Source organism: Ruditapes philippinarum, unplaced genomic scaffold (genome assembly GCF_026571515.1).
Source record: "Ruditapes philippinarum isolate M1 unplaced genomic scaffold, ASM2657151v2 ctg14812_1_1_1_1, whole genome shotgun sequence".
Classification (NCBI taxonomy): domain Eukaryota; kingdom Metazoa; phylum Mollusca; class Bivalvia; order Venerida; family Veneridae; genus Ruditapes; species Ruditapes philippinarum.
The window spans coordinates 1-12,500 of NW_026865203.1; the positions used below are offsets into that span (position 1 = coordinate 1).

Genomic DNA, 12,500 nt, shown 5'->3' on the forward strand with positions numbered 1-12,500 from the left:
AGAAAATGTGGACCAGGGATGTACTTTTCCTCTGAATGTTTTCTAGGCTGTATTGATGGTTATAGAGGTGCCCGATGCACCATACGATGTTCACACAATTGTACAAAATGTTCTGATCATGCAGATACGTGTACTGCGTGTTATGATGGGTATTATCCCGGCCCTGCTAGAGACTGCACATCGTCATGTTTACCCGGATGTAAAACATGCACGTCAGGAACCACGTGTACATCATGCAAGGAGGGATATAACAACGAGAATGGTCGAAATGATTGTAGTAATCGTAATTGTCCTGAAAATTGTAATTGTGATAATGGTCAATGCGCATCATGTAAGGACGGATATTACGATACCAGTTTATCGTGTAATAGTTTATGTCCAGGGAACTGTGTCACATGTTTGTCGAATACGGATTGTGGATCGTGTAAGGATGGTTATTATAAAGGATACCAGCACGACAACAATAACTTCCCTTTGTTGAACGACTGTACATACAAATGTCGAGATAATTGTGTACGATGCTTGTCCTATAACAGTTGCTCGCGTTGTAAAACTGGTCTTTATGGATCGACATGCTACAACAGTTGTTCAGCCGGTTGTATGTCAAACACTTGCGATATAATGACTGGTAGCTGTGCATGTTCCTCTAATTTTGCTGGAATAAGATGTGATAGATGTATGTCCGGGAGATATGGAAATATGTGCGATCAACAATGTCCTGCACGGTGTAAAGGTAACGTATGTGATAAAGATTCCGGAGATTGTACAGACGGATGTACTATAGACACGATCGTTGGGGATAAATGTGACGTTTGTTCAACAGGCTGGTATGGACAATACTGTAACATGTCTTGTTCTGTCGGCTGTAAAAATCAGCAATGCGAGAAAAGTAATGGTGAATGTTCAAATGGATGTCTTGATAACTTTATAGGAGAACAATGCAATCAGTGCATTCTTGGCAAATATGGTGATACATGCCAACGTAACTGTCCACATAACTGTGACGAGATGGGCTGCTTAAAAGATTCCGGTTATTGTATTAGCTGTCGTGTCAACTTTCATGGAGAGAAATGTGATAGATGTCGTCCTGGTTTCTATGGTTCACTTTGCTCTGAGAGATGCCCGTCTAACTGTTTGAACGGTGTATGTGACAGAGATACAGGGACGTGTTCTGATGGCTGTGTCTTCAATTATTCTGGCGACAGATGTTGTATAAATAATAACAAATGTATCACATGTTTGTCAGAAACTACGTGTAAACAATGTAAGTCTGGATACTTCAATGATCAATGTGACAAGCAATGTCCTCAGAACTGTCTAAAGTCCTGTCATATCGAAACCGGTGTATGTGATGGTTGCAAAGGTAACTTTTATGGTGATAGTTGCAATTTTTCATGTGCCTCTACATGCATGACTCAAACAACAGGCGGAAGTTTATGTCAGGAAAGTAATGGAAGGTGTCTATATGGATGTGTAGATGGTTTCCACGGTTTACAGTGTTCTGAGAACTGTTCTATTTATTGCAGCGATACAATTTGTGAGCAAGACGACGGCAAATGTACAAAAGGTTGCAAAATAAAAGTAAAGAATGACCACATTTGCCCTCTGACACCAGGTAAGATAAATTTTAAACAGCTCGTTTTTTCATCATTCGTTATATATGTTTTCATTTTTAGCTATGTTATGTGTTAATGTTATGTCTCCTCTGTATATTTGTAATGACGATGATGATGATGTTGCTGTTGCCGCTGCAAATGATATTGAAAATAATGTTAATGATTATGATTTTAATGATAAGAATAACTAAAGTACTGCCACAACAATTATACACGTGTTTATGTATAGAATAAAATAATACAATAATATGTAAAACAAATTAAAAGCAAAACATTTGATTATATTTTATATCTTGATGAATTTATAGTGATACACAATGTATAAACTTTTAAATATGTCTAAAATTATACCCATGTAGCACTCTTCTTTTTCTAAGGTAAGATAATTGTGTTGTTTATCCCTGTTGTTTTAGACTCAAGTTCCTCAGAGCAGTCAGTTAATACAGCTTTTATATCTCTTGGAACAATTCTTGCTGTATCAATAGTTGTTAACATCATATTTTTGGTAACGTTGATTCTTCGGAAATATCGGAAAAGGTAAAGATTGTAAAATTATATAAAACTGAATTTAAGTCCAAGATAGAACTTAAAGAATATGAAAGTTGCAAGAATACTGTACAATATATGAATTATGTCAAATATCTAAAAACTTTTCGATATCTGAATTCCACTTTTCAAAAAAAAAGGAAGAAAGAAGTGACATTATTGTCATGACCCTCTCTGTAATTTCGCCGTCGAAAACTGTTAAACCTAGCAATCAGTTCGAACTAGTTATACATTTTTTTTGTCATGAACAGGATTAATGAACACAATTTCAAAAGTCATTTCTATTTTTTTTTTTTTTTTTTATTTTTTAGTTATGTCTCGTTTTCAACTTTTTAGCCCTGATTTTATCCCTGATTAACTTTTTTTGCGTAGGTCTATTTTCGCAGACACTATAAAACTTCAGACTTGTTTTACATATGACAGGGCAGATAATCCCAGAATTGATATTTCCAAAGTTATGTACTTTTTACTGTTTTTTTCTAAGGTCACTTTCTGAAAAACTGTCAAACTTGTTGCATTTTTAAATTGGAATGTATTTCTAAAAGACATGTAATTCTATTTTTTTCTTCTTAGAAATACCCCCCCCCCCCCCTTTTATCTCGGAATTTCTTGATTAACTTTTTGCTCAGTTACAATCATAGATTTAACTTAAACAATTTTAACTTAAGAGTACTATCAAATTTGAAATACATATGTAGGAGTTTGATTATCCTGAAAGCCTTTTTATGGTACTTTCAAAATACGATGTTAAAAAAGCAACACATTATATTTTTATTAGCTTTTTACTTCCGTGTATCTATAATCACTTTTATCCATTATATTGTCATGTCAACATAAATCTATTACAACAGTTTTTTAGTACTGCATATTTATCAATGACAAGTCAAATGATCTTAAACAAATAAGTCCAATATTTCCATTTTATTACAGGGTCAATGATACTTACAAGGCAAAAGGACCTGTTTATGAAAACTCAGGTAAATATATACTAGTTCTTTTTTTTACTGATGGATGATTTTTTTATTAAGAATTATAAATGTTCTTCAATTCAATTTTTATCATATTTATTTAAGCTCGATTGCGAAACAAGTTCTTGCACTAATGTCAATTATTTTAGAGTCCGCATCTCCATTTGCACGGTCAGTTCTTAATTAAATGACTTCCAATCTGAATCATAATATGTTCCTACCACTGAGTTTCAAGCGTAATAATTTAGATAAAATAGGATCATTATCATTCAAATATCTTCAGTCGTAATTATTTTCAGGCTAAATTATTTAGATATATAGTAGCATAATTTTTCAAATATTTTCAGGCGTAATTATTTAGATAAATAGTACCATAATTGTTCAAATATTTTCAGGCATTGAAATGGAATGTGGAAATTCAGCACATCCCGGCAGTGCAAGCAAGCATGGAATTGTACAAGGTATTTCTTGTTGTTGTTTTTCTAGACTTTAAATTTGCTTCTTCAGATCTTTCTGTGCATTTAATTTAAAATACTCGAATATGTTATTACTTACAATTTCTTTTGTACCTATAATATCATAACATACCCTGAATATTTTAAGGGTTTACCTTGATAATATTTGATATAAAGCATTGATTAAGAATATTTCAATGAAAATGTACATTCATGCTTTTTTGCATAACTAATTGTTCTGAAGTTAAACTGTTGTGCAAGTCTTTAAACACACGCAAGATAAATGTACGGGGATTGTTAGTTGTTTTCTATATTTGTTGTTCTTTAAAAAAATAATGAGCTGCATGTATCAAAAGTGTAACTTGTAAATTTCAATCACATTTTATAATCCGTTATGTAGTCATCAACTGTAAAGTTGCCTGATATATTACAAGAATATCAATATTAAGTAAGATTTATTTTTTCAGCGTCAAACAGCGACCCTGTGTTTAAGTCACCTGACTATGAGGATCTTGGAAGACTTCAAGGTAATTGTGAATTAATTGTTCAGATTATTAATAAGTTATTATGCATCGAAATATAAACTGTTTATATAAACTTCGTCTACATTCTAGTTGGTTTCATTAAATAATTTTAAGATATCTTTCTTTTCATTCCATTTTTTACAGTATCTGAGCATGAATATGGAGAAATTCGTCATTGACGAATCAAACACGAAAAAAATGGTCATCAACAACTATGAAGTGTATTAAAAGAGTCCGACAGAAAACAGTGTAACAATTTAAACTATAAACAATGGACGACAATATATCGAACAGAATGTCATTCTTTATTGTATAGTTCTGAATATCTGTCTAATATTTTAAAACATTTGACTGCATGTGGATATTTTGATGTCCGCACATTTGAAGGCAGAACAGTTCCATAAAACGGATGTCCATATTTACAAAAAGAAAATTTGAAACTGAGAAATACCTTAGTGAAACGCATACTAAATATTTAAAATATATGATCAATTCAATAACTAGAAATCATAAACTACCGGTCGAAACATGAAATTTGCATAGAATACCTTTAGAACAGAGAAAATTCACTCTCTGCAATCAAAACATAGGCGACAAATTGCATTTTCTATTAGAATGCCCAAATCTTAATACGGGTAGAAAAAAATATATCTCAGAAATTAATTATTATAGAAATCCAAATATAATAAAGTTTGATGAATTAATGAACACTGATCCCTCTAATTATGTGATATATACAAATCTTTGCATGTTTATAAAGTAATCTTAGAAAACAAATATTGAACTAAATTATTATATTAAAATTGATAAACATTTTTGAAATCATTCGTCTTATTTTGTATGAATGTTTAACTTTCACCTGTTTATGTTAAAGGGATATTTTAAGATATGTTAGTTACATACTGTTAACCTCGTAAACATTTGTAATTTGTTATTTACCTCATATTTACATTGTTTATGAAGTGAATAATAAAATCTTGAAAAATCTTGAAATCATAATTTGATACCTTATTCATTTTTGTTAAGTTATATAAGTGTTGTACAATTGTGCATGTGATTTTTTTGTAATTAGATCAAAATATTTCAAGTTGAACTGTAAATGTTTTTTTTTTAATCTGATCTATAAATTACTTACTTATTTACTTTGAATTATTTATTTCAAACTGCGACTGTCCAGCTTTACAAGTGGAGGAAGACATCAGCTGCTCTTACGTGCTTTAATTATATAAATTCTAATTTAACGTTAGAAGATATTACATTTATTCTGTTATTTGCTGATGATATTGTTATTTTAAGTTAATCACATGAAGTCTTACAAAATAGTTAAGATACATTGCATAATTACTGTATTGTATGGGGATTAAAAGTAAACGAATGTAAAAGTACGGTTATAGATTTTAGAAAGAAGTGTCCGATTAGAAATAATTAGAGCATTGAAAATATAATAATATTCCCTTACAAATACTCGACAATTTCAATTTAGGTACTGTATTTAACTATACTGGTATTTTTTACTTTGAAACAAGAGTATTTAGTAAGGAAAGACCTCAAGGCATTAATGTTTTATTCCACAATCTGAAACCTTTGTTCAATAGTACTTCTTTGCAAATTGTTGCATGTATTTTGAAGTATGCCTGTGGCAAAAATGAGGATTTGGTAAAAGTGAAGAAATCGAACGAGTACATCTAAAATTTTGTAAGTCAATGTTATGTGTTAAGCAGTCAACAAGCCGTATGTATATTTATGGTGAGCTGAAAATGCATCCTTTAAATGTAAACAGATGTGTACGCGAAATATCAAATTATGTTTGTTATTGTCAGTAGCTTATAAGAGATTAATACAGCTCAAGGTAGGGCCGGAAGGTGATGATCGGCCCAGAAAATGAATAATGGTCCCGAGGACTTCAGCCCTAGGGCTTTATTCATTTCAGGGCCGATAATCACCTTCTGGCACAACTAACCCGTGTATTAATGTCTTAAATACACTTGGTAGTTCTAAAAGTATTCTTTTTCTAAAAATAAATACCTTGAAATTTCGTTCGTTGAAATTCCTTTTTGCATTGTGCATTGCTACTGATAAGTACAGTAACTTCTAGTTTACAGTACCGTAACTTCTACAGAGTTGTTTACTTTTTGTATGTTCAAAGTACACTACTGTACTGCAGAATCTAGAAGCAAGTTTTATTTTCTTTTTATCGGAATGAATTTGTCGTATTATTTCTTTAAACTTCAATAGTAATAAAACTGTATGTGTACGAAATATGCTTCAGCTCTCATAATAAAATCAAGCGATTCATGCTTAAAACCTAGTTTAAGTGTGACGTCATTGCTTCAGTTTGTGCACAAGTTCAGCTGACTGATAACTTATTCTCAGCCCCGGGCCGCAAACTCATAATAGGTCACGTGACAGTCATAATCAGTTGAAAACATAGGCGATTTTGTTACTATATATAGTTACAAGTGTATTAATATACATAAATGTTAAATGATATCAATAGAGACAAAAGTAACTGGTTGTCTAATGTAAAATCATCATAAGATGATGCAGGTTTATTATATGCATGGTATATTGATAACCTTGCACATGTATATTTATTATTTAAACAAAATCGTATTGACCAGTCATAGTCCAGTCAGTCTGTAAATCGACCTCAAACAAATTGCAACAGAAAATATTTTACCTGGTATAGAAAGTATATGGAATAACATGAATCATATCAAAAGTCTAGCAAAATCTAAGTTGCGCAACATAGAAAAAAACGGGTTTTTATCGCGTTATTTTCTGTGATTTTTTTCTGACAACAACGGTCTTCCATAGGCGAACAAAGCGTCTCCGATACTCAGAATAGCGACTGCATAATGGCGACAACAACAACAAAATAAGTGTAAACAAAATAAATGTCAGTAAAGTACACTGTGAAGTGGGTTGGTATATTTTCCTTAAAATATTACAGATCATATATGGAATTATAAATGTGGGATGAGTATTTGTTGAAAATTATTACTTGTTTTACCAGTTCTTTATCCGTTGAAGGTCAACAGGTGTTTCAAGCGATCTGTATTATACTTTTCATGGAAAACAGTTTAATTTATATAAATTACAACTCTGATTAACTCCTGTCTAAGTAAACATTCAAAAACGACCTTAAAATGTGTATTTATAACAAGTTAATTTCGACAGTATTTTTAAACTATGGAACGCCATTATCACTTTAATTATGACGAATTACGTTAAATAAATTCTTAATACTTTACTCATGTTTTATTGTTAAATGTGTATACAAGGTTGTTTTTTGTATTTTTTAATAGTTTTTTAAAATTGTTTTACATATATAATGTATGTAATGTTATTATTATTTCAGGATTACCGCTTTGAGGTAGTCTTCATTGATGTATGCTTGATTTTGAAAATAAAAAAAAAATCCAGTAAACTATATGTACACTAAATGAGTAAGTTTGCTTTCCTGTGCTTTCATTTGTAATATTTTTACATATATAACACAAATATCAAACATTATCTTTTACAAGTTTAAGTGAATATTAAACATAGAGGAAATAGAGCGTCGTATGCATAATTCAATATATCTGAAATTATTTTCAGTTTTTAATAGACATAGAAGAAATTTATACATGAAAAGGTGACATGAAAAATTTATCAATAAACAAACGTGATTTCTAGTTATGGTTCATGATTGGCGATGTGTATGAGTTCAAGGTAAACATGCACAGTTGATCCATAATTTAAAAGAAAATCTTTTATGCATACAATAGCACCTGCGCGAATTTGAAAAAGTGCACTACGTGTATAAGATTAATTCACAACGATATATTAGTAGCTCGTTCGGAATGCACACCTAAGTTGACTATAGTATAATTTTATCACTTTTATAATCAAAATTTAAGCAAATACATGTAACAATAAAAACATCTGTGTATTCTATAGAACCTTATTTCACGTAAATATGAAAATAAGATTCTAATCCTTTCAAACTTTAAGTAATTTCTATGTTACAGATTTCATCAACACACCAGAGCCAATGGGTATGCCCGATCATGTGTCTGAGGACACTGTGATGTATACGAGTTAAAGGTTAAGATGCATAGTTGAGACATTTGTTTCACAAAATCACTTTAATGATATTTTTCATATAAGCAAACTTTTAAAGTGTGTCATAAGTTCCATATAGTAACATATCAGTACAAATATTTTTGAATGCATGCACGGATAGGCATTAGAAATGCTTAAAATTGAAAGGTGACATTTTTAAACTCAATATGTGACTTTATCTTTACGTTACTTCCAAACACTTTAACCAGTAGGTATTTTATATTTATAATTTTAGATTAAAACCTTAGAAAATAATAATAATATCTGTCATATGTTGCGGTTCGGATCGGAATATCCGTTCCGAGGTGACCCGCCCATTGGGCGGTAACGAGGCTTGCCGGATATTCCGATCCGAACCGCAAACATATGTCAGATATTTTTTCTTGCATATTTTACGATATAACATTATATTTTGAATTCTTTATCTTAATTTTCAATGGGAATTTATGCCATTACAACCGAAACTATTTTCGTACAACAGCGTATGAAATTACAACTTCATTCATAACAGTAAAATTTCATCCTGTAAGCTTGACATTGTACAGCACGCGACTCATCTGGCACCCCCTATGCCAGATGAAATTTCCGGCATGGGTAATACTAACGGAAACGCCAGTCTGATATGCAAGAAAAGTGTGTCATATCAGCAACTTTGATCAAATAAATACACCTAAAACATTTTAAGGAAAGCCTTTTAGGAAAAATACATCTTATAATAACACGTACTGTTCTGGGATAACTGAAACAATACGTAATCAGCTACCAATAACCAGAATACAAGAATGCAAGGGATGATCCAGAAATACCCGTAATTTAAACAATAAATTCAATAATATTTATTCAAAGTTCATATAACAAACACTTTATTACTGCGTAATATATCCTCTTTACAAGGAAACAAGAATATGATAATTAAACACAGTATGCCTACCATATAAGCAAACATAGGATTTGTCACATTATGCAAAAAAGGTTGATGTTCTATTGTTCTTATACATAGGGAATCCTCCCGATGCCATTCACTGTAAGTGTACTAACAACCTAAACCTATGACTATTGAACTGCTAATTGCTTTGATTGCTGTGATTCATACACATGATCATCTTAAAGTTGAAGGCATAAAATATATGATTCATTTAATTTAATTAGATAAAAAGTGCATGTAAAAGAAAACAAATAAAGTATGAAAAACAGCACATAATCGTCAATTAGAATTCATTTTTTTTAAATCGCATTGAAATTGTGCAAGGCCGCATATGACAGCATATTTGTATTTTTCAATCGCCACAGCGACGGAGAACGTTAACTTCACGCGTATTCTTCTATGCCGCAAACGATATGTATTTATCTTTAAAATTACTCCAACAGTCTGGTAAAAAAACTTCTTTACCCCTCAAAAAGTTTTGTATGCATGACTAACAAAATACTTGTGTCGAATTTCTTTTATCATATTAGATGTTTCTATGGTAGGCTGTCTAAACAGTTGACAAATGTTTATGAAAGTGCCGTTTTCCGACGCCTTAATGAAGACGTTTTTGCATAAATAAACGTTGCAATTACAAATGATTACACAATAATACAGTGTTCAAACGACGTGAAATTTTAGCAGGCTTTACATTAACCTTCGGCAAATATTGGACATGATCCCTTTTTTGTGTCGGGCACTTTTGGTGTATTATAAATTTCAACAAACGTCGTGTTCTTTGAGTTGCGCTGCTGTGGCGTATCCATGGTTATTTAAGGCGGCCTGAGACGGTACTGGATGTTAATAATCAATTATATTTCGCAATTAAATAGAAGAAACATCGATCTTTGCGCATTTATAAATTTAATGAAGAAAACATAAAAAGTTATCAGAATTATAAACAAATTTTGGGTAATTCTTGATCAACCTCCATATATAATGTAAACAACAGATTTTATAAATCTTACAATATCAGTTATTGTTTTTTTTCAAGATGAACTCCTGTCGGATTTGTTAACGGCTGGATGATGATCATACAAAGACAGTTAAAGGCAACGAAAAGGAATGCAAGGGAATAAATGCTGCCAGTGAGAAATAAAATGACAGTTTAAAAGTTGAATCGGAATAATATATTCACATTGAGTGTAGAAAGATGTACTGTAACCCACATTACACTAAAAGAGACACTAAGACAGAAAAAGAAAACACTGATGCCACCATTGAGATCAATGACTGATAAGTTTTCATACAAAAAGATTGTTTATATTGTGGTCAATCTTTAATAAGTAAGGGTAAAACAAGGAAGTGTGATGTTTCGCCAGTAAGGACACTAGAACCTACTGTTTTGAATATATGTATACAGAGGAATAACTGTTTGTCTGATACAGTGAGAGCAAGGATAGAACAGGTTCACAACTTGCTTGTAGCCGATGCTCTTTACCATCAAACATGTTTATGCTCCTCTAATTTCAGAACTGGAAAAGATATACCAGAAGAATTTCAGGTGCTACCATCTAGTGATAAAAAGTGAAAGATTGGTCGACCAGAAATTACAGAAGCGAGTGACGCTTTGTAAAAGTTATAACATTCTTGTGCTTATGCTTAGCGAAGATATTTTACAAATTAAAATTTGCAAATATTTTTTTTTTTTACATTTTATGCTCAAATGTATCAAATATTTGAAATTGACCTTCCAAAAGGTCAATGTCACCTCTTTTGACCCAATGTCATGATTTAATATAATGACTCAGAAAAAAATACAACAGATGTGCTTGAAAGTATTCAAGTTAATATAAAACTCAATATTATTATCATAGATAATATAGATTTCCTTAATGTTTCTTTATTTTGTATGAAATTACCTCACCCACTAGCTGTACAATGTTAATATAAATATTTCGATATATGCATTAAATATTGATGGAATGTAAATTTAATTCATAAAACGTTGAAACTTGACAGTTTTCACATGTACGTAAACCATTATGTATTTTCTGTTTAATATCATATAACATAGAGCTTTCAATAAATTGTTGATCTACAGCAATGTAAAAATATAATATTACCCCACCCACTTAAGTTAATTAATAAATTTTAGAAAGGTATAAAATAAAAAAACTGTGCTTAATTTCATGACTTCCCTATCCTAACAAGTGTATTTAAAACAAGTCTCATAATTACGACAAGTGTCGCAAAAGAATAACTGTCGAGTGTTACCAAGTATTTACTTAAGTGGTCATGAGTATTATAGCGGTCGCTTGAGTCATATTTTTAAGTAGTTTACATAGAAACAAACTATGTATCGGTGACTTTTAATCAGATAACAAAGGACAAAATTTATGCTAATCTATTTATTTATTTATTTATTTATTTACTTATTTATTTATTTACAATTAAGTTAGAAATTTGTATATAACAAAGTTAAAATGGCAGCTAAGTCAGAAAATGTTACACACATTATCACATACATAAGGAGTATGTTGACAAAAAATAATTGTTTAAATAAACAAAGAAGATACAAAGAAATAATATATAAAATAAAATACAATCACAATATATATATATTATTTTTTGTTTATAAAAAAAAAAATATCTACATTTTTGTCTATGTTATTGTAAAATCAGACGGCCATACTGAAAGTAAGTATACTACTTGCTGTGTAAAATTTGTATGTTACCTTCTATAAATAAAGATTTTTTTATTATTATTATTATTATTATTATTTTTATTATTTTTATTATTATTATTATTATTATTATTATTATTATATTTTCGTTAAGGCATAGGAAATGGACCCTTGTAAGGAAAATGACGTCACGCGTTCTATTGCGCAAAACAAAAAAAATACAGCTTATAGTTATTATTGCTGTGAAAATTTATCATTTTAGCGCAGTTATTGTATTTTAATCAAGAAATATGCTTTAAAGAATAAGATACACAATACAGTTTTATGACATTTACGGAAACATGAAATAATACGTAGGCCACAAAAAAAATCGACAAAGTTTTGTGCACAACGCCATCAGTGATAAGTGATATACTCTGAGTGATATGGGTTTTATCTTATTAGCATAAACTATTACAACGACTTGACAGAGTACATTTAAAATTACAATGCAAACTATTGACAAAATATGAGATCACCATATGTCTACTTCGTAACTAATGCGGTAGGGGCTATTTTTGCCTATTTTGGTTATATTTTTTGATTGTATGCAATGTGTAAATAACTTCCTTTAAACACTTCATAATATTTTAGTTTAAAATGCATTTTCCTTATTATTATGAATATAAGTAGATAAGAATGGATCTTGTGTCA

General features: G+C 30.6%; 1 protein-coding gene and 1 long non-coding RNA gene across 2 annotated transcripts; both read left to right on the forward strand.

Annotated features, from left to right (window-relative positions):
- The first annotated feature begins 16 nt into the window (after positions 1-16).
- Positions 17-6,666, forward strand: LOC132728167 (cell death abnormality protein 1-like). The gene is made up of 6 exons (XM_060713794.1): positions 17-1,615; positions 2,030-2,153; positions 3,093-3,139; positions 3,526-3,591; positions 4,053-4,112; positions 4,254-6,666. Exons 1-6 carry the CDS (start codon positions 19-21, stop codon positions 4,286-4,288), a joined length of 1,929 nt encoding a protein of 642 aa, XP_060569777.1. The 5' UTR covers positions 17-18; the 3' UTR covers positions 4,289-6,666.
- A 737-nt stretch (positions 6,667-7,403) lies between these two features.
- Positions 7,404-10,707, forward strand: LOC132728168 (uncharacterized). The gene is made up of 3 exons (XR_009625452.1): positions 7,404-7,558; positions 8,123-8,198; positions 10,175-10,707. It is a non-coding gene; the product is annotated as an uncharacterized LOC132728168 (long non-coding RNA).
- Positions 10,708-12,500: the final 1,793 nt, after the last annotated feature.